This window comes from Taudactylus pleione, unplaced genomic scaffold (genome assembly GCF_031769625.1).
Source record: "Taudactylus pleione unplaced genomic scaffold, aTauple2 ptg001010l, whole genome shotgun sequence".
In the NCBI taxonomy this organism is placed as follows: domain Eukaryota; kingdom Metazoa; phylum Chordata; class Amphibia; order Anura; family Myobatrachidae; genus Taudactylus; species Taudactylus pleione.
The window spans coordinates 140,573-162,940 of record NW_028285411.1 but is presented as its reverse complement, the minus strand read 5'-3'; the positions used below and the strand labels follow the sequence as shown (position 1 = coordinate 162,940).

Here is a 22,368-nt window from a genome sequence, read left to right as displayed (position 1 = left end):
GACATGTTACGTCTATAGTTGCCATGGTGAGGCTTAGACGCGGCCGTTTGTCTGTATCTCGGTGGTCTCTAGTCACAATACTAAACGTCAGACGCTTTACACAAGAGTGAGAAGTTCTCACGATACCTGTCTGTTGCCATAGCGCTCTTAGGCGTCCCTTATCCTCCTGCCTCTCACATTGTTAGCAAACAGTCCACGTATGTAAAGAGATCACTAACTCGATTTCATATATTTCTACTGATCCCTTTTTCTTAGGAGGAGGTAAGCTTTAGTCTCAGATCGGGATTTCATTAAAGTGCATCATATATATCATCGTATATAAAACAAGAGTAATTTAATATAAGTACACATAAAACATCCAAATATAGTACATATAATATAGCATCTGTGTATAAAATGTTAAATATGAAGATAGCACCAATATTATTTCTGTATTCCCTATATTTCTAACCATAAATATCTAAAAAGCATCATAAAAACCACTTTATCCCAAAATCTATGTTGAGACCTCCTGGTTGTAAGGTTCCCAAATCATAAATTGTGCTCATCCTTGCTTTGGCCAATTGGCTAGTTAAATCTCTTCGCCAATGTCCTTTCACCCATTACAAGCCCAAAAAGCATTTAATAGCAGAGGTAGAGCAATTATGATGTGTTTAAAATGATTAGAAAGAGCATGAGACCCCAGGCCTTTTTTATGTCTCTCCTAAACGCACTTTATTGCCACCAGCCACGGTAAATCTCCTGGTGATGGCATTGGTGCAACAATTAATCCTCTGGTTGCCAGAGAGAGCCCACAGAGACTAACAGGTGATCTGATTGACTCAGCTGAAAAAGTCTTACATTTCTGCAAGTCAAGAATTGCAAATATAAAGTTACGTCTAATATCAAAAGAAACACGCAAGCAGCTGCAAGACCGATTTTCCCAGGCAAAAACCGTACCTGGTACAAGAGGATTTCATCACTTCTCCCCTATATCTGAAGTCTCCATAGGAACAAAGTGACTCTGGTCAGATAAAAACTTCTGTTCCATTTTCCATTTCTCAGATCAGAACAATCCAACACCAGTCATTATGTCACAGATCTGTACAGATTCATACATAGCATGTGTTTACGATAATCGTTGTGTTTTTTGGATAAGATGAGGAGGAATGTGATGTTGAAGTATAGATCATGCACACCTATGGCCCTGCGCGATCATGTCACTGGCCTCTACAGAAGAAAGAAGACATCTGTTATGTTCCTATGTGCTCTATAATTTCCTCTGTCAGTCCTCCTATCATGAAGGGTACTGGGAGGATGTATTACTTCCCTGAAAAGGAAGTTGATTATGTACAACGGCAGTACAGTCTCATCTTCAGTTAGACATCAGGCATCTCGGATCAAAAATAAGTAAGATTAATAAGCTGATGTATATAAAACGGCTTTTAGTGTGTGTGCTCGCTCCCGTTTTTGCACCTATTCAATTCCAAAATCGCAAATACAGGATTTGAGTGAAAATTCTTGCTATGAAAAGTGTAGGTAAAAATGGGGAAATCAGCCTGTACCCCAAAAATTGCCAAACTAAAATAGGATAACAGTATAGAAGTGTATTAGAGGTCATATTAAATAGACTTGGGATACTTAAACTCGTGTGTAGTAGGTATTACAGCCGGCCGCATCCCGTCAGCGGCAGCCCGGCAAGGGTGAAAACCCAGATCGTCCCTAAGGTAAGTATCGCTAACCTAATACTACCCCCTAACCCTCCCTTAGGGGTGCCTAACCCTAATCTCCCCTCTAAGTGCCTAAGTCCCCCGGGGGGGTGCCTAACCCTAACCCCCCCGTCCCCCTAGCCTGTACCTAACCCACCCGAGGGGGTGCCTAATCCTAAATCCCCTCGCGAGCCCTAAACCTAACCCTCACCCCTGCGGCTGCCCGCGCCCGGCTTACCTTCGTTCGGTATCCCGAGCATCGGTCTTCCGGCGTCTGGTTAATGACAGTCGTCGAGTTTTCGATGCCTGTCATTAGTACTATGCCAGGATTAGAAAGTCTGGAAGCCGGCGGTCGGCATTTAGACCGTCGGCTTCCAAACTACATCCCTTAAATTCAGTCAAATGGCTGTTATATGCATTTGAAAAAATTACAACAAAATGATAAAAAGCTATTTTTTTCAGCAAAATAAGTGCTGTCATAAAATTTGGGGTACATAAAAATGAGTATAAATATATATTTGGGTCATTTTAGGGGAATTAAAAAAAAAATGCAAAAAGACTACTCCTACCTGCAAGACTAAAAACACTTGTTTCACTCATAAAGCACCCCAATATACCTGTCCCATAGCTTGAATCCAAAATTCCATCACTTTTCTCTTTGTCATCCCAAAAAAGACTTTACCACTGATAAATTATTGTGGCTAATTGAATAGGGGTTTTTCACAGTAAAATTGCAGTTTTTTGCATGAAAATTTGTAATCGCGGGCTAATTGAATACCCCCCTATGTGTAATGGGAAACATGCACATATATATATAGAAATATACAAATTAAAATACTCCCCTGATGTGCAAATATATACCTAATGGTAATTTTTGTTTTTAAAGAGAGATTTTTACTTAAACATTAAAATACTCATACAGGCAATCAAAATCCCATTATTTTAGTAAAGGAATGTATAATGACTCTCAGTCGGGCAAGGTTGATAAAACATTCTTTTCTGGAATCTCCATATTCTGATTGGCAAAGGGCCAAAATTTCAAAGTGATATGTGGATTAGGCACTGAGATAGGAATCTTTTTCCACATACACCTCATATTAAAACAATGCATCAGGAGTGGTATTTCTGAGCAATTTTTTTAAACTTTGTCCCCCCTATATCTCAAAAACTATGAGGGCTAGAGAAGAAAAAATGTACATGGGTTAGTTGCTATGTTGTAGTATCAAGTGTACAAAGTTTCAGGAAAATATGAGTCGGTTGGTGTCATAATAATTTTTTTTTGGGTGATTTGACATGGAATGACACTGGGGGGAAAGGGGAGACTTACTGGTCACTCAGTGTTACATGTCTGTGTTACATGTGTTCTCTGTGATGTCTGTTATATTTATTCTATTTACTCCTAGACAGCCCTGCTCTGAGGAACCAGAGTCTTTATTATTATTTATTACACATTCTATATTCTCTCTGATTCACTGAGGATGGACAAGGACGGGAGTCACAGGACTGAGAGGATCTTACATCTCATCCTGGAGATCATTTACAAGCTGACTGGAGAGGTGAGGGGATCTGGGGGTGTCACAGTGACATCACTTATATCTATAGTAATAATACAGGGACATGACTGGGGAGGTGAGAGGGATCTGGGAGTGTCACAGTGACATCACTTATATCTATAGTAATAATACAGGGACATGACTGGGGAGGTGAGAGGATCTGGGAGTGTCACAGTGACATCACTTATATCTATAGTAATAATACAGGGACATGACTGGGGAGGTGAGAGGGATCTGGGAATGTCACAGTGACATCACTTATATCTATAGTAATAATACAGGGACATGACTGGGGAGGTGAGAGGATCTGGGAGTGTCACAGTGACATCACTTATATCTATAGTAATAATACAGGGACATGACTGGGGAGGTGAGAGGATCTGGGAGTGTCACAGTGATATCACTTATATCTATAGTAATAATACAGGGACATGAATGGGGAGTTGAGAGGATCTGGGAGTGTCACAGTGATATCACTTATATCTATAGTAATAATACAGGGACATGACTGGGGAGGTGAGGGGACCTGGGAGTTTCACAGTGACATCACTTATATCTATAGTAATAATACAGGGACATGACTGGGGAGGTGAGGGGATCTGGGAGTTTCACAGTGACATCACTTATATCTGTAGTAATAACACAGAGACATGACTGGGGAGGTGAGAGGATCTGGGAGTATCACAGTGATATCACTTATATCTATAGTAATAATATAGGGACATGACTGGGGAGGTGAGGGGATCTGGGAGTGTCACAGTGATATCACTTATATCTATAGTAATAATACAGGGACATGACTGGGGAGGTGAGGGGATCTGGGAGTGTCACAGTGACATCACTTATATCTATAGTAATAATACAGGGACATGACTGGGGAGGTGAGGGGGTCTGGGAGTGTCACAGTGACATCACTTATATCTATAGTAATAATACAGGGACATGACTGGGGAGGTGAGGGGATCTGGGAGTATCACAGTGACATCACTTATAGCTATAGTAATAATACAGGGACATGACTGGGGAGGTGAGGGGATCTGGGAGTGTCACAGTGACATCACTTATAGCTATAGTAATAATACAGGGACATGACTGGGGAGGTGAGGGGATCTGGGAGTGTCACAGTGACATCACATATATCTATAGTAATAATACAGGGACATGACTGGGGAGGTGAGGGGATCTGGGGGTGTCACAGTGACATCACTTATATCTATAGTAATAATACAGGGACATGACTGGGGAGGTGAGGGGATCTGGGAGTGTCACAGTGACATCACTTATATCTATAGTAATAATACAGGGACATGACTGGGGAGGTGAGGGGATCTGGGGGTGTCACAGTGACATCACTTATATCTATAGTAATAATACAGGGACATGACTGGGGAGGTGAGAGGATCTGGGAGTGTCACAGTGACATCACTTATATCTATAGTAATAATACAGGGACATGACTGGGGAGGTGAGGGGATCTGGGAGTGTCACAGTGACATCACTTATATCTATAGTAATATTACAGGGACATGACTGGGAGGTGAGAGGATCTGGGAGTGTCACAGTGACATCACTTATATCTATAGTAATAATACAGGGACATGACTGGGGAGGTGAGAGGATCTGGGAGTGTCATGGTGATATCCCTTATATCTATAGTAATAATACAGGGACATGACTGGGGAGGTGAGGGGATCTGGGAGTGTCACAGTGAAATCACTTATATCTATAGTAATAATACAGGGACATGACTGGGGAGGTGAGAGGATCTGGGAGTGTCACAGTGACATCACTTATATCTATAGTAATAATACAGGGACATGACTGGGGAGGTGAGGGGATCTGGGAGTGTCACAGTGACATCACTTATATCTATAGTAATAATACAGGGACATGACTGGGGAGGTGTGGGGATCTGGGAGTGTCACAGTGACATCACTTATATCTATAGTAATAATACAGGGACATGACTGGGGAGGTGAGGGGATCTGGGGGTGTCACAGTGACATCACTTATATCTATAGTAATAATACAGGGACATGACTGGGGAGGTGAGGGGATCTGGGAGTGTCACAGTGACATCACATATCTATAGTAATAATACAGGGACATGACTTTGGAAGTGATGGGATCTGGGAGTGTCACAGTGACATCACTTACATCTATAGTAATAATACAGGGACATGACTGGGGAGGTGAGAGGATCTGGGAGTGTCACAGTGACATCACTTATATATATAGTAATAATACAGGGACATGACTTTGGAAGTGAGGGGATCTGGGAGTGTCACAGTGATATCACTTATATCTATAGTAATAATACAGAGACGTGACTTTGGAAGTGAGGGGATCTGGGAGTGTCACAGTGATATCACTTCTAGCTATAGTAATAACCGAGCAGCAGGTAGCCAGTCTCAGTCCCACAGTCCTCACTGGAGTTGTGATTTAGTACATTGTATGTTCTTTTCTTTTTGTCACTGACACAAATATGTCAGATCTGCATACTATACTCTTTATCAGGGGTTGGCTTTCTTGTGGACCCGGGGTGGATACAGGAGGGGACAGAGAATCAGAACTGTAGAAAAACTAGGGTTGTTTAATGAACGGAATGGTAGACATGAAGGAACCAAGCCCAGGACAAAAGTGAAGATGGGTCAGAGTCAAATAAAAAGTCCAGCAGCAAATAATAAAATCCGGAATGAAGGTAACAGGAGTAGAGCGATAATGTTTAGGTATGTCCAGAAGAAAACAAACAGTAGACAGGGGTCGAAGCGGTAAGAAGGTAGTCTGGCTGGTGAGTGGGAATACAACAGTAGCGGGAGGAGGAGTTCCTGGTAGATGCTGGGATTCCTGAGGCTACCTGAAACCGGCAGGGAGCTAGGCAGAACCGAAGTCAGCAGCGTAGAGGAGCTCAGATAAATGTGAACAGACTCGGCTGATACACGTTGCACTGGCAAAGTAAGGGAGCTGTGAACTCCCCTACATCCCCAACAGCAGAGCGTGAATGGCCGGACAGAACAGCTGACCTTTAGGGGATTGGTTCCCTAGGTCACATGGGCCAATGCAAGATGGCGGTGCCTATAGAACCGCAGCGTACAAACGCTGCGCAACACTCCCATGCTGGCATGGCCTACAAACAAGGAACCACCATATGCACCACGTGCCAGTCTCCATACTCCAGCACTGCCACCGGAAGGGCCACACCAGAGTGCCCTAACGGGCAAAGACAGCAAACTTACCGGTAAGGAACCCCTTGTCTTGACAAGATTTTCCTATATATTGGAGATTCTTACAAGACTTGATATTGTGAAATAGTCTTCTTGTATATATAGTTTTTTTAAATTGAGTTTATTTATAAAACTTTTTCCATAACAGGAAGAAAAAAACAATACAAGAAGCAAAATCCCCCCACCCTAGTAAATGGTTGAGTCTCCCATATCCAAAATGCTTGGCACCAGGGGTATTTTGGATATCGGAATATTCCGTATTTTGGAATATTTGCATACCATATTGAAATGTCTTAGGAATAGGGCCCAAATCTAAACACAGAATGCATTTATGATTTATATACACCTTATACACACAGCCTGAAGGTAATTTTATACAATTTTTTCAATAATTTTGTGGATCAAACTAAGTTTGTGTATATACATGAAATTTATTTATGTTTCATATACACCTTATACACACAGCCTATAGGTAATTTTATACTTTATTTCTAATATTAGTGTACGCCTTAAACAAAGTTTGTGTACATTGAACCATCAAAAATCAAAGGTTTCACTATCTTAGTCATCCTAAAATATTCTGTATTTCGGAATATTTGGATATGGGAGACTCAATCTATATATACACATATATATATATATATATATATATATATATATATATCAGCCAAAAATCATAATATTCAGCCATTAACATATAGGGCCAAATGTAATAGGGTGAGAGTTTAGAAAATGTGAGAGTTTAGCAGTAACCTGTCACATTGGTTGAGTTTTATCTTCAAAATGGGAAAACATCTGAATGAGATTTTAAATCGTGAGAGTTTTTTAAGTCTAAATAAACATGCAAGTTCACTCTGTTACTTTGTTTTTGGACTCTATTACATTGGCAAAGTTTAAAAAGTGTCAGAGAAACTCTCACTTTCTAAACTCTCATCCTATTACATTTGGCCCATGGACTCATTAATACAAGTATGTCATATCCAATATATAATAAATAAAACAAAATTTATATCTGCATGAAATAATTCTCAGCCGAAAAATCACAAGGAAAGACTCCATACATTATTGTGCCGTCCCGCTGGGTGCCAAACCATCAGTGTCTGAAATCTCACTCCCTCCAGCAATGTAATGGGAAGAAGCAATACATGGGCCCCAAATACAATCATATTTGAGATTACAATTACAATCTAGTATATAGAAATCGTTCATGCCCCACTACTACATTTATCAGCCCACACCACTCAGCAAAGGTAGGGCCTCTAGATGCTATCCAAGTACGGGCAATACAAAACTTGGCCAGAGTCAATGCATTAATTACGTATTGGCCCGTTAAACGATGAACCCTGTTCAAGAGACCCAAACCAAAAATACGCATTTCAGGGAATAAAAGGGGAATAGCACCTCCCGTGTTGGTGACACAGTTGGTGACTTGGGACCAAAACACCCGGACAGCAGAACACTCCCAGAAGAGATGCCAAAATGAGCACTATGGAGTAGAACATTTAGGACACCTACCAGATGCACCAGACCCAAATCTACTCAGTAATAAGGGGGTAAGATACGCCCTGTGTAATAAAAAGAACTGAATCTGTTGAAATCGCACTGCAGAGGTGGCAGACAGAGGGCTTTTCAGCATTAAAGACCACTCTTCATCCTCTAATGGACCCAAATCATCCACCCATTTAAGTCTAAGCAGTAGTCTACTTGTATATTATGCAAATGAGTGAACAGCCCCATTTAGGTGAGGTTTAATTGACCATTTCATTGTTGTCTCCCCCAATACTCAGGATTACACAGTAGTGAAGAAGACATCCGGTGAGTGTGAGACACCCAGCAGCCGTCCCCATGTCTCAGGAGGACTGAGCAGGACTCAGAGCCCCATCACGGTGCCTCCATCTCATTCACTAATACATGAGAGACACAATGACCAGAAGATCGTGGAACTCACCAACAAGATCATTCAGCCGCTGACTGGAGAGGTGACTGCTGGGAATGGGACATTATACAGTAACACCAGGGGATGTGTCTGGATGATGACTGGAGAGGTGACTGCTGGGAATGGGACATTATACAGTAACACCAGGGGATGTGTCTGGGTGATGACTGGAGAGGTGACTGCTGGGAATGGGACATTATACAGTAACACCAGGGGATGTGTGGATGATGACTGGAGAGGTGACTGCTGGGAATGGGACATTATACAGTAACACCAGGGGATGTGTCTGGGTGATGACTGGAGAGGTGACTGCTGGGAATGGGACATTATACAGTAACACCAGGGGATGTGTCTGGGTGATGACTGGAGAGGTGACCACTGGGAATGGGGCATTATACAGTAACACTAGGGGATGTGTCTGGGTGATGACTGGAGAGGTGACCGCTGGGAATGGGACATTATACAGTAACACCAGGAGATGTGTCTAGGTGATGACTGGAGAGGTGACTGCTGGGAATGGGACATTATACAGTAACACCAGGGGATGTGTCTGGGTGATGACTGGAGAGGTGACTGCTGGTAATGGGACATTATACAGTAACACCAGGGGATGTGTCTGGGTGATGACTGGAGATGGGACTGCTGGGAATGGTACATTATACAGTGACACCAGGGGATGTGTCTGGGTGATGGCTGGAGAGGTGACTGCTGGGAATGGGACATTATACAGTAACACAAGGGAATGTGTCTGGGTGATGACTGGAGATGGGACTGCTGGGAATGGTACATTATACAGTGACACCAGGGGATGTGTCTGGGTGATGGCTGGAGAGGTGACTGCGGGGAATGGGACATTATTCAGTAACACCAGGGGATGTGTCTTGGTGATGACTGGAGAGGTGACTGCCGGGAATGGGACATTATACAGTAACACCAGGGGATGTGTCTGGGTGATGACTGGAGAGATGACTGCCGGGAATGGGACATTATACAGTAACACCGGGGGATGTGTCTGGGTGATGACTGGAGAGGTGACTGCTGGGAATGGGACATTATACGGTAACACCGGGGGATGTGTCTGGGTGCTGACTGGAGAGGTGACTGCTGGGAATGGGACATTATACAGTAACACCAGGGGATGTGTCTGGGTGATGACTGGAGAGGTGACCACTGGGAATGGGGCATTATACAGTAACACCAGGGGATGTGTCTGGGTGATGACTGGAGAGGTGACTGCTGGGAATGGGACAGTATACAGTAACACCAGGGGATGTATATGGGTGATGACTGGAGAGGTGACTGCTGGGAATGGGACATTATACAGTAACACCAGGGGATGTGTCTGGGTGATGACTGGAGAGGTGACCACTGGGAATGGGGCATTATACAGTAACACCAGGGGATGTGTCTGGGTGATGACTGGAGAGGTGACTGCTGGGAATGGGACAGTGTACAGTAACACCAGGGGATGTGTCTGGGTGATGACTGGAGAGGTGACTGCTGGGAATGGGACATTATACAGTAACACCAGGGGATGTGTCTGGGTGATGACTGTATCATTGTGTGTGTCAGGTTCCTATAAGGTATTAGGATGTCACTGTCTATGTCTCCATGCAGGAGGGAGAGTATATAGAGGAACACGGGTCTGTACAAGGACGTGATGATGGAGAATCACCGGCCCCTCACATTACTAGGTAAGAGGAGACTGTAATTTATTGTACAGGGGAGAGCAGGTATGGGGGCGCCCTATATACACACATCACCTGATAATCACATATATACAATGTACTCAGTCCCTGTGTGTCTTCTACAGATGGACCCAGTAACAAAAATACCCCAGAGATATGTCCCCATCCTCTTTATTCACAGGATTGTACAGAGGAGAATCACAGGATCCCACAGGAGCATCAGGTAGATGGGATTTAGGGTCTCACCACTATACCACAGTGATTGTCACTATATGATCTGTAGAGAAGCTGTGTGTGTCTAATATACTGATATTCTTTTGTTTTATTTCATGTAATTTAATCAGACTTTCTTCAATAATTTTTTTGTGTTGTGGGTTATTTAGGATGAAGGTCTGGCATTTATAAAGGTTGAAGTTTTACAGGGAGAAGACACATATGTGACTCATATAAAGGCAGAAGATGTAGAGAGAGAAGAAGAGACGTATGCGACTGATAATAAGGGAGAAGATATGGAGGATGAAGAAGAGACGTATGTGACTGATATGAAGGCAGAAGATATAGAGGGAGAAGAAGAGACGTATGTGACTGATATGAAGGCAGAAGATATAGAGGGAGAAGAAGAGATGTATGTGACTGATATGAAGGCAGAAGATACAGAGGGAGAAGAAGAGACGTATGTGAATGATAATAAGGCAGAAGATATAGAGGGAGAAGAAGAGACGTATGTGACTGATATGAAGGCAGAAGATACAGAGGGAGAAGAAGAGACGTATGTGAATGATAATAAGGCAGAAGATATAGAGGGAGAAGAAGAGACATATGTGAGGGGTGATCAGCAGTATAAGGAGGAGGAAATCCCTACAGATATCAGCACAGGTGAGTAATAAACACTTATTACAGAAAATAGTCACATATTCTCCTTACTCAGTCACTACAACAATCTCTTATCCTACACCCTCTTCTTTCAGTACAGCCTAAAGAGTTAAATGTATCTGCCAAGTGGGGGAGTCAGGACCTATCAGCCCCTATTATACTCCTGCTCTCCCCCTCACATCATGTCACTGTGTGTTACCAGCCCAGAGATCTGACCAGTCTCCTCCCCACACTCTCTGGTGTATCTCATACATCAGGAGCCATCAGCCCCTATTATACTCCTGCTCTCCTCCCTCACATCATGTCACTGTTACCAGCCCAGAGATCTGACCAGTTTCTTTCCCACACTCTCTGGTATATTTCCCATCTGGAGCCATCAGCCCCTATTATACCCCTGCTCTCCCCATTACATCATGTTACTGTGTGTTACCAGCCCAGAGATCTGAGCAGTCTCCTTCCCACACTCTCTGGTGTATCTCATACATCAGGAGCCATCAGCCCCTATTATATTCCTGCTCTCTCCCTCACATCATGTCACTGTTACCAGCCCAGAGATCTGACCAGTCTCCTCCCCACACTCTCTGGTGTATCTCATACATCAGGAGCCATCAGCCCCTATTATACTCCTGCTCTCCTGCATTTAAGCATTTTTAAATCAACACTGGTAGAACCATGTTAGGGTGTGAGGGCTTCCTAAATCTCTGGAAGGCTTGAACCCTTTCTTCCTTCTCCATTATGGGGCACAGGGAGGACGAAGGGTAGCACCTGTAGAGGAGAGTCTTGGCACTAAATAGTTAATTTTAATTACCCAGCAGTCCAGGGCTTCCTTCTATACCCCGCCCTCAGCCGACTGCCAGCCAGTATTCAGTTTGGTGACTGCAGGAGCAGGCATCATTTACTAGGTTGACTTTTTAAGTTGTCCCCCGTTCTTTAGTTTGTTTTATTTTTATTGGTTAGAGAGCAGGCAGTGAAAGGCTTCCTATGCACTCTCTCACTGCCGCTCTAGCAACCCCAGTGCCATGGTGGCAGCATCAGCAGTTGGGTTAGAGACTATGCCGCTGGCTCCATAGTGTTTTGCACTCACCTTCCAGAGGCCACAGCTGGACACAAGGGGAGGCAGGTAAGAAGGATGGAGTTTGTTAGATAGATTTCCTCCCACTCCAGCTCTGGAGGCTCCGACCTCAATGATAAAGGGTAACTCTGTATTTGGATGGAGAAGAGCTGGTGCTGAGATTAAGGCCTGTTTTAAGGCTTCACAGGCTTGGATTGCTTGTGGGAACCAATTGCAAGCCTCAGATCCTTTATTTTTGTCAAGGATGATGGGAGCAGCCAAAACAAATAATGCTGGAATAAACCACCTATAATAGTTAGCGAAACCCAAAAACCTCTGTATAGCTTTAAGGTTATTGGGCTGTTCCCAGTAGAGTATTGATTGAAGTTTTCCAGGGCCCATGGAGAACCCTTAAGCAGTGATGACATGGCCCAGGAGAGACCCTTCTTTGACCTCAAAGTCGCATTTTTCAAGTTTTGCATACAGGTGATATTCACAGAGTTTTATCAGAACTTGCTGGACATGACTGTGATGTTGTTCCAAGGACTGAGAATAAATCAAAATATTGTCTAAATAGGCGTCCACAAATCTCCCAGAGAATTCACATAACACATCTCTGATAAAATCTTGAAAGCAGGAGCGTTAGAGAGTCCAAAGGGCATCACCAGATATAGTGCTTAGAATGAGTGTTAAACGCCGTCTTTGATGCGGATTAGGTTATATGCACCCCGCAAGTAGATTTTAGAGAAAATTGTAACTTCTCTGAGGTGGTCAAACAACACAGAAATTAATGGTAACGAGTGTTTTTAATTGTGATTTTGTTCAGACCCCTATAGACAATGCAGGGCCAGAGACTGCCATCCTTTTTTCCAACAAAGAAAAGCCTTGCACCCACCGGTGACTTGGAGGGTCGGATGAACCCCTTAATAAGGTTCTCCTGGTTGTACTTCTCCATAGCTTTAGTTTCTGAAATGGACAAGGCATACAGCCTACCTTTAGACAACCGAGTACCTGGCATCAACTCTATGGCAGAATCGTAATCCTGATGGGGAGGAAAGGTATCTGCCTTGTTTTTAGAGAAAACCTCCAGGAATTTGTGGTATTGGGGAGGTAGTCCTTCTGGAACTTGTACACTTTGCGAGGTAGAGACAAACACCCATTAACATAATCGGTACCCCATTGCATAATCTCTCTAGTCTACCAATTGATCACAGAGTTGTGTACCCTCAGCCAAGGATGACAGAGAATCAGAGGAACCATAGGACACTGTACCAAATAGAAGCTCAAAGTCCCAGTGTGAAGAGCATCAATAGCTAAAGAACTGGGGGTGTCTGCAAAGAAATCTTGCCATCCAAAAGTGGGTTACCATCAAGGCCACAGATGGTAATGGCTGGAGTTATATCCAGAGTGAGAATACCAATAGCCTAAGCAAAACTGTCTTAAAAGGGAGAAATCTCAGTCCTCCTGGTTGAAAGACATCTGGGCAGGAATTAATACAGAGTTTTTGGAAGAGACAGTGCGTATACCTAAATTAATCCCTTCCATTTCATTTAGGCCTTGTCTTTTCCAGACTTTGTAGGACAATTTTGAACACTGAACTTTGCCACTACAATAGAGGTATAATCCTGTATCCGTCTCCTGTTTTTCTCTTCTGCAGAAATCTGGAATGCTCCAATCTGCATAGGTTCTACAGAATCCTCCTGAGTAGTAGATACAGAGGCACAAGACGACCATCTTTCCATCTTTCGTTCTCTAATTCGCCTGTCAATTTTAATTGCTAGCTGCATGAGACTGTCCAGGGACTCGGGAATCGGGTATTGGATTAGGAAGTCCTTAATTTCTTCTTCAGAGTCCGTAGGCTCCACAGGAAGACCTTGGGGTGTAGGTGATGGCTTGGACATCCGGGCACCATGCAGTTCATTTCTAACTCCCACGATGCACTGGGTCACTCTCCCTACACCCTGCGCCCGAGCCAGAGGCACCTTAGTTTTGTTTGGTGCCCGGCGGGAGGCTGCCTAGCAGCCCTTCAACTTTTGTTTTTTAGATTTTTTTCTAGTAACTTGAGTGCACAGCGACAGACAGTGCGTTGGACGTCTGCACCGTCACTCCACCACCCCTCCGGGCCGCGACCCCAGTACTGATCTGGGGCTCTCGGTGGGCAACTGGAGTCTCGCTAGCACAGGCTCCCGTGCTGCCCAGACTGCGACCGGATCCAGGGGACAAAGGTAAGACGGGTCACCACTCGCGGTGAGCCGCGCATTGCAGCAGTCGATACCTCCGGTCTCGGGACAAACCGGAGGTCCTGGGGGTGAACGCAGGCTCCTTTAGACCATCAGGGACACCATTGGTGCGGGAACCAGCATCCCAGGGGTTAATCACTAGGCAGAGGAGGAAGCTCCCATGTTTAAGCGGCTCCTCAGCTCAGCACACCTTTCCTGCGTGGTCTGGCTTCACTGAGCTGCTCTCCTCTGGACACGCCCCCTCTGAGCTCTCCGGTGGCCATTTTCTTTCAGTGGCAAGTCGCAGCTCTCTCAGGATGTCCCCCTACATACCTCACCCCTGGTCAGCGTATGTAGCACTATAGCCTACCAGACAATGAGTTTGCGTAGTTGATTTTTAGCACCATTTTGCAGGTTATTTCTGAATCGTATGTGACTTGTGCTAGCGCTGTCTGTCTGGGTTTCTCTACACTGTCAGCATATTACTATACCTTTTCTTTCTCTCTAATGCCCTAACAGTACAAGGTGTTGTCAGGGTGTTTCTGATACCTCACATTTATTTATATATATATTTGTGTGGTTTGTCACATACTGTGTGTGTTGCGCTGTGCCATATTTAAGCTTGTGTTCCTGCAGCTTTCCTAAATCATCAGTCAGGAGCAGTATTTTGTTTACCTTCTGGTATCAGATTTACTCAGGGGTTACATTATACTCAGTGCCATATTGTGTGCTTTATTCTCTGCCACTTTGTCTGAAAGTGATGATAATGTGCCCATTCCTGCGCCCATACTGTTATCATGCAGGTCATGTGCTGGGGGAGATGGTACAGGATGGATTATGTGTGAAGTATTATATTCCACCAGGCCCTTCTAATGTCTCAGTCACCATGCAGGAGCCCCCTTGGGCTTCCTTTGTTCAGGTCAGGACATCCATTGTGGCCCGTTTGCGGTACCAGCTGTTTTCCCCCCTACGGGATTCCCACAGCAATCTGTTATTCCCTTACAGGGATTGCCTCAACAGGTTATAGCCATGCATGTACCTCCACCATGAGTAGATACTCTTGCTACCTCAGTGCAGAGCCCTGGCGGCCACCTCTACTGCCTTCCAGGCCATGTTGCAGGATGAAGAACCCCTTAAAGCTCCTTAACGTCATATGCCATCATCTCAGTCCACACTACGAACTGAGGTCCTGATTCAGACCCGCTCGCTAGATGCGTACGTTCGTTTAAAGCATATGCAAATCTGGCTCACACCCAGCAAGGCAGATGATCACAAGGCATAAGCACCCCTACTAAGTCTTGGCGTGCGATCACTTTGTGTATGCAGACGCCCACTTGTGCACGTCATCTCCAGGAAGTGTATGTAACCATCGGATGCGAACACAGCGCTTGTGGTTGACTATACACTACCACAAGCACTGCGAGCACTTCAGAGTGAAATCCCACCAAGTGACATGCACTATGACGCTGCCTTTTAATTATGCACGCCTCTGAAACGGCTGTGAAGTTCTCAAGCACGCCTCCACTCCCCCGTTAGTAGTGGCCTGCCCCTGTCACCACCTACAAACGGTCTCTCCTGTCACTCACTCTGCTGGGCTGTCTTAAGTGCAGCGAGTGTACGCTTCCTGATCGCTCGGATTGGTTCGCGCACTGCGATGCATGCGCATATTGCAAAACATCGCTAGGTACGAGTGAACGCTTGCTAGCGAATGGGTCTGAATCAGGCCCTGAGTCTGAGATGTCATCGGATGACGGAGAAATTGTGGATGCCTCTGACTCTGGCTCCCCTCCGCAGGAGGTGGAGACGAGGTCTAAGGTAAATATTCCTTCTCTCATATGAGCTGTCCGTTCTGTCCTAGTCATTGAGGAAGAACAACCAGCTCCTCGGTCCAGACATGCTCTGATCAAAGAAATAAAGGTTACTTCTGCAGAATTTCCTATATCAGATCAGCTAGTGGATCATATGGCGGTGGCATGGCAATCGCCTGGGAAGCGATACCAGCCTCAGAGACGCCTGGCCTACTGTTACCCTTTCCCAGAGGAACACTGTACTAAGTATGAATTACCTCCTGCGGTGGATTCTCATGTTACGCGCTTAATTAAGAGTGCTACACTACCTATGCCCTCCATTTCTTCTCTAAAAGATCCTACGGATAGGAAGGTGAAAGTGTGCCTGAAAGCTATTTACTCTTTCAGGAGCAGCTCCCCGGGGCTATCTCATGGGTTGCCAATGCTATGGAATCTTTGGCAGACTCCCTTGATGACTCTTTTACTACAGATGCTTCCAGAAATCAGGTGACGCTGGTGGGTAACCTCTGTGATGCAGCTGCATACTTAGGAGAAGCTGCTTTGGGTGGAAGTCTCTTCACTTCCAGAATCTCGGCTGTTGCTGTGTCAGCTTGCCGTTCCTTGTGGCTGCGCTCGTGGAGGGCAGATGCTGATTCTAAGAAGGGATTAGAATGCTTGCCTTATAATGGTGAAATCTTGTTCGGACCTGACTTGGACAAGATTGTTGACGCGCTAGCAGCTGCTAAGTCCGCTTTTCTGCCTTCAGCATCTACTGCTACAAGGCCACGGGCCTCATCCTTTTGGTCCTTTCAGCCCCAGGGAAAGCCTAAAGGACAAATTTTCCCCAGGCGGTGAGTCCCCAAAAAGACTGCCAAGCCCAAGAAGCAGGCCTGGAGTACAAGACATCCGGTTTCCAAGTCCGAGGATAAGCCCTCAGCCTGACAGGACAGACCTTCCCTTGGGGATCCCAGGGTGGGAGGCCGTCTTCTTCAGTTCGCTCAGTGCTGGTGTCAAACCACCACTGACACTTGGGTAAAAGAAGTGGTCTCTCAGGGATATGTCCTCGCATTTCGCAGAAGGCCTCCCCACCAATTTTTTTGCACAGGCTCTTCTTCAGACAAGGACAAGGTCTTGCTCCAAGCAGGGGTCATACTACCGGTCCCGTCATCTCAGAGGGGGGCAGGTTATTACTCTACTCTCTTGTTCAGAAGCCAAACTGATCCCATCGGCCTATCCTCAATCTCAAATCCCTGAACAAATACCTCAGGGTGCCTCGATTCAGAATGGAAACCCTATGTTCCATCATTCTGGCTATGGAACCTGAGGATTTTATGGTGTCGCTGGATATTCAGGACGCGCACCTAAATGTACCGATTGCTTCCTCTCACCAGCATTATGTCCGGTTTGCTATACAGCAACAACATTGCCAGTTTGGATTCTGCCTTTTGGCCTGTCTACTGCACCTCGGATGTTTACCAAAGTTATGGCTATCATGGCGGCCCATCTGCGGGGACAGGGTGTCCGACTGCTTCCATACCTGGACAATCTCCTGTTGTTAGTAGGTCTCCAGTAGTACTCTAACACCATCTGCAGCTAACAATTTCTGTTTTTCAAACACATGGATGGTTATTCAATTGGAAAAAGTCATCCCTGACTCCATCCCAGAGAATGCTCCATCTGGGAGCCCTGTTCGATTCTCAACAGCAGAGGATCTTTCTGACGGCAGACAAGATCTCCAGTTTCCAGATGCGAGTATGCAGATGACTCCACAGTCGCCGGGTGTTGATCCACTTCGATGCAGGTTCTGGGGTCCATGGTGTCGAAATTTGACTTGGTGGAATATGCTCAGTTTCATTCCAGGCCTCTGCAAAGACTGATCCTCTCCAGGTGGGACAGTTTGCCCCATCGGATAAAGACACAGATGATGGTGCTCTCTCCAGAGGTGCGTCTGTCCCTGTTCTGGTGGTTGTAGACGGATCATCTCACCAGGGGATCCCACTTTTGGATCCCGGACTGGGTGATCCTGACAATGGATGCCAGTCTCCGGGGTTGGTGCGCACCAACTGGTCTGCACCCTTTTCAGGGTCGTTGGACTGTGGTTGAATCTGCTCTTGCAATCAACATATTGAAACTTTGGGCTGTTTTGAATGCCCTCTAGCTGGCCAGACACATACTTCATGGGAAACCCGTGCAAGTTCAGTCAGACAACGCCACAACCGTGGCTTACATCAACCATCAAGGAGGTACTCGAAGTTGGGGAGCAATGACGGAGTGTCACGCATTTTAACTTGGGCAGAAGGTCATCTCCCAGCCATGTGAATGGGTCCAGAACTTTTGTGTAGCTCTTGAGAGATCTCTCCTAAGGTCCAAAGGATTTTCCAGCTCTGTAGTAAACACTATGCTCAGAGCACGGAAGCCAGCCTCTGCTCGCATCTACCACAGAGTGTGGCATACCTATTTTCAGTGGTGTCGTCCCAGAGGCTACGATCCTCTAGTGTTTTGGATGCCTAGAGTTTTGGCTTTCCTCCAAGCAGGATTGGATCTCTGTCTCCGCTTAGCCTCACTGAAGTTACATGTCTCTGCCCTGTCAGTTTGGTCTCAATGAAGGATTGCTCCTTTTCCGGATATTCGCACACTCATGCAGGGTGTCCTCTGGATTCAGCCTCCCTTTGTCCCTCCGGTGGCTCTTTGGAACTTGGCTGTGGTCCTTCGGGCCCTCCATTTGAACGCTTGGACTGGGTGGACCTCAAGTGGATGACTGCGAAGACTCTTTTTCTTCTGGCCATAGCTTCCGCCAGGAAAGTGTCAGAGTTAGGGACGCTCTCCTGTCGTGCCCCCGTTCTGATTTTTCCCCAGGACAGGGCGGTGCTTCGGACTGAGTTCATTCCGAAGGTTGTTTCTAGTTTCCACATTAATGAAGAAATTATAGTCCCAACCTTCCAATATCCAGGCCTCTTGGCAGGTGAGGGCTCGCATGTGGTACGTGCCCTCAGAATTTATGTGGACCGTACCAGTGCCTTTTGGAAATCAGAATCCTTGTTTGTGCTCTACGGATTTCATAAGAAGGGATGGCCAGCCAATAAGCAGACATTGGCCAGATGGCTTCGTATGACAATCTCTGAAGCTTACACTCAGGAAGGCCTTCCTGTTCCGCCTTCTGTAACTGCTCATTTTACTCGGTCTGTCTGTCCCTCGTGGGCAGCTCGCTGTGGCGCAGGGCTATTCAGCTTTGCAAGGCGGCCATGTGGTCTTCTGTCCAGACCTTTCTAAGGTTCTATGAATTTGATACCTTTGCCTCTCAGGATGCTTCCTGTGGGTGCACATAGAGATCACTGTGTAGATTTGGTAGTACTTGCAGTTGGTAGAAACAATAATTAAAGTTCCACAAGAACGTAGTAAACTGGAAACAGACACGTCTGGGCATATGCAGAGCAGGAGACCAGAACGATACACATGGAATGGACCAGGCATTAACACTGAGGTATAAGCTTTCACCGGTGTGGAAGTGCAGCACTGCCTGGGTAATAAGAGTATGAACCAATCTCCAGCTGAGGAGAGGAAAAGCCCCTCTAATGATAATAGCATGTGCGTAAAGGCACGTACACCCAGGCCCTGGCTGTCAAGTAAATTCAGACCCAGAGTGCCCTGCGGCCACCCGGTGTCTCAGTCGCTCAGCAACTGGCGGGACCGGAACCTGCTGAAATGATGAGCCACGCTGACAACTCATAACACCATAATAGACTACCCATATTGCTGGAGGCAGTTGACTACACCAATTGTTTTCCCACATGGGGATATTTGAAAGCTGCCATTGATTGTTGCAGTGCAGTGATCCTATCCATGTGAATGACGGGTATCAAGTGGGGCAGAAACTGAATGTATGTGTAAGCTGTCCTTTGGAGGCAGAGTGGCTGCTTGCACTTTAATTTTAGATACTCTGTCCATTCTGGGGAAGGAAATGGATCAGGTCTTTGGTATCTGATAGAGGACTTTCACATGAGTCAGAACAAAGAAAAAGGTCATCATACAGGATAAGGGCCGGCCTGTGCCATGGGAGGAAGGTATAAAGGTCATCATACTGGATAAGGGCCGGCCTGTGCCGTGGGAGGAAGGTATAAATGTCATCATACTGGATAAGGGCCGGCCTGTGCCGTGGGAGGTAGGTATAAATGTCATCATACTGAATAAGGGCCGGCCTGTGCCGTGGGAGGAAGGTATAAATGTCATCATACTGGATAAGGGCCGGCCTGTGCCGTGGGAGGAAGGTATAAATGTGATCATACTGGATAAGGGCCGGCCTGTGCCATGGGAGGAAGGTATAAAGGTCATCATACTGGATAAGGGCCGGCCTGTGCCGTGGGAGGAAGGTATAAATGTCATCATACTGGATAAGGGCCGGCCTGTGCCGTGGGAGGTAGGTATAAATGTCATCATACTGAATAAGGGCCGGCCTGTGCCGTGGGAGGAAGGTATAAATGTCATCATACTGGATAAGGGCCGGCCTGTGCCGTGGGAGGTAGGTATAAATGTCATCATACTGAATAAGGGCCGGCCTGTGCCGTGGGAGGAAGGTATAAATGTCATCATACTGGATAAGGGCCGGCCTGTGCCGTGGGAGGTAGGTATGTCATCATACTGGATAAGGGCCGGCCTGTGCCGTGGGAGGTAGGTATAAATGTCATCATACTGGATAAGGGCCGGCCTGTGCCGTGGGAGGAAGGTATAAAGGTCATCATACTGAATAAGGCCCGGCCTGTGCCGTGAGAGGAAGGTATAAATGTCATCATACAGGATAAGGGCCGGCCTGTGCCGTGGGAGGAAGGTATAAATGTCATCATACTGAATAAGGGCCGGCCTGTGCCATGGGAGGAAGGTATAAATGTCATCATACTGGATAAGGGCCGGCCTGTGCCGTGGGAGGTAGGTATAAATGTCATCATACAGGATAAAAGCCGGCCTGTGCCGTGGGAGGAAGGTATAAATGTCATCATACAGGATAAGGGCCGGCCTGTGCCGTGGGAGGAAGGTATAAATGTCATCATACAGGATAAGGGCCGGCCTGTGCCGTGGGAGGAAGGTAGAAAGGTCATCATACAGGATAAGGGCCGGCCTGTGCCGTGGGAGGAAGGTATAAATGTCATCATACTGGATAACGGCCGGCCTGTGCCGTGGGAGGTAGGTATGTCATCATACTGGATAAGGGCCGGCCTGTGCCGTGGGAGGTAGGTATAAATGTCATCATACTGGATAAGGGCCGGCCTGTGCCGTGGGAGGAAGGTATAAAGGTCATCATACTGAATAAGGGCCGGCCTGTGCCGTGAGAGGAAGGTATAAATGTCATCATACAGGATTAGGGCCGGCCTGTGCCGTGGGAGGAAGGTATAAAAGTCATCATACTGAATAAGGGCCGGCCTGTGCCGTGGGAGGAAGGTATAAATGTCATCATACTGGATAAGGGCCAGCCTGTGCCGTGGGAGGTAGGTATAAATGTCATCATACAGGATAAAAGCCGGCCTGTGCCGTGGGAGGAAGGTATAAATGTCATCATACAGGATAAGGGCCGGCCTGTGCCGTGGGAGGAAGGTATAAAGGTCATCATACAGGATAAGGGCCGGCCTGTGCCGTGGGAGGAAGGTAGAAAGGTCATCATACAGGATAAGGGCCGGCCTGTGCCGTGGGAGGAAGGTATAAAGGTCATCATACTGAATAAGGGCCGGCCTGTGCCGTGGGAGGAAGGTATAAATGTCATCATACTGGATAAGGGCCGGCCTGTGCCGTGGGAGGTAGGTATAAATGTCATCATACAGGATAAAAGCCGGCCTGTGCCGTGGGAGGAAGGTATAAATGTCATCATACAGGATACGGGCCGGCCTGTGCCGTGGGAGGAAGGTATAAAGGTCATCATACAGGATAAGGGCCGGCCTGTGCCGTGGGAGGAAGGTAGAAAGGTCATCATACAGGATAAGGGCCGGCCTGTGCCGTGGGAGGAAGGTATAAAGGTCATCATACTGAATAAGGGCCGGCCTGTGCCATGGGAGGAAGGTATAAATGTCATCATACAGGATAAGGGCCGGCCTGTGCCGTGGGAGGAAGGTATAAATGTCATCATACAGGATAAGGACCGGCCTGTGCCGTGGGAGGAAGGTATAAATGTCATCATACTGAATAAGGGCCGGTCTGTGCCGTGGGAGGAAGGTATAAATGTCATCATACTGGATAAGGGCCGGCCTGTGCCGTGGGAGGTAGGTATAAATGTCATCATACAGGATAAAAGCCGGCCTGTGCCGTGGAGGGAAGGTATAAAGGTCATCATACAGGATAAGGGCCGGCCTGTGCCGTGGGAGGAAGG

General features: G+C 46.2%; 2 protein-coding genes across 4 annotated transcripts in view; one reads left to right on the top strand and one right to left on the bottom strand.

Annotated features, from left to right (window-relative positions):
* LOC148454306 (uncharacterized) overlaps positions 1-22,368 on the top strand; it is a 256,305-nt gene that overhangs the window by 128,828 nt on the left and 105,109 nt on the right. The window contains exon 8 of one of the 3 annotated variants that reach the window (XM_088461062.1): positions 10,542-10,906. In XM_088461062.1, the coding sequence (XP_088317188.1) occupies positions 10,542-10,906 (365 nt within the window). Of the gene's footprint in view, positions 1-10,511; positions 10,918-22,368 lie in introns of those variants that run through there. The other 2 variants (XM_088461061.1, XM_088461060.1) reach the window with 2 other exon arrangements.
* LOC148454308 (uncharacterized) overlaps positions 1-22,368 on the bottom strand; it is a 193,666-nt gene that overhangs the window by 142,613 nt on the left and 28,685 nt on the right. The gene's annotated exons all lie outside the window — the stretch shown is intronic.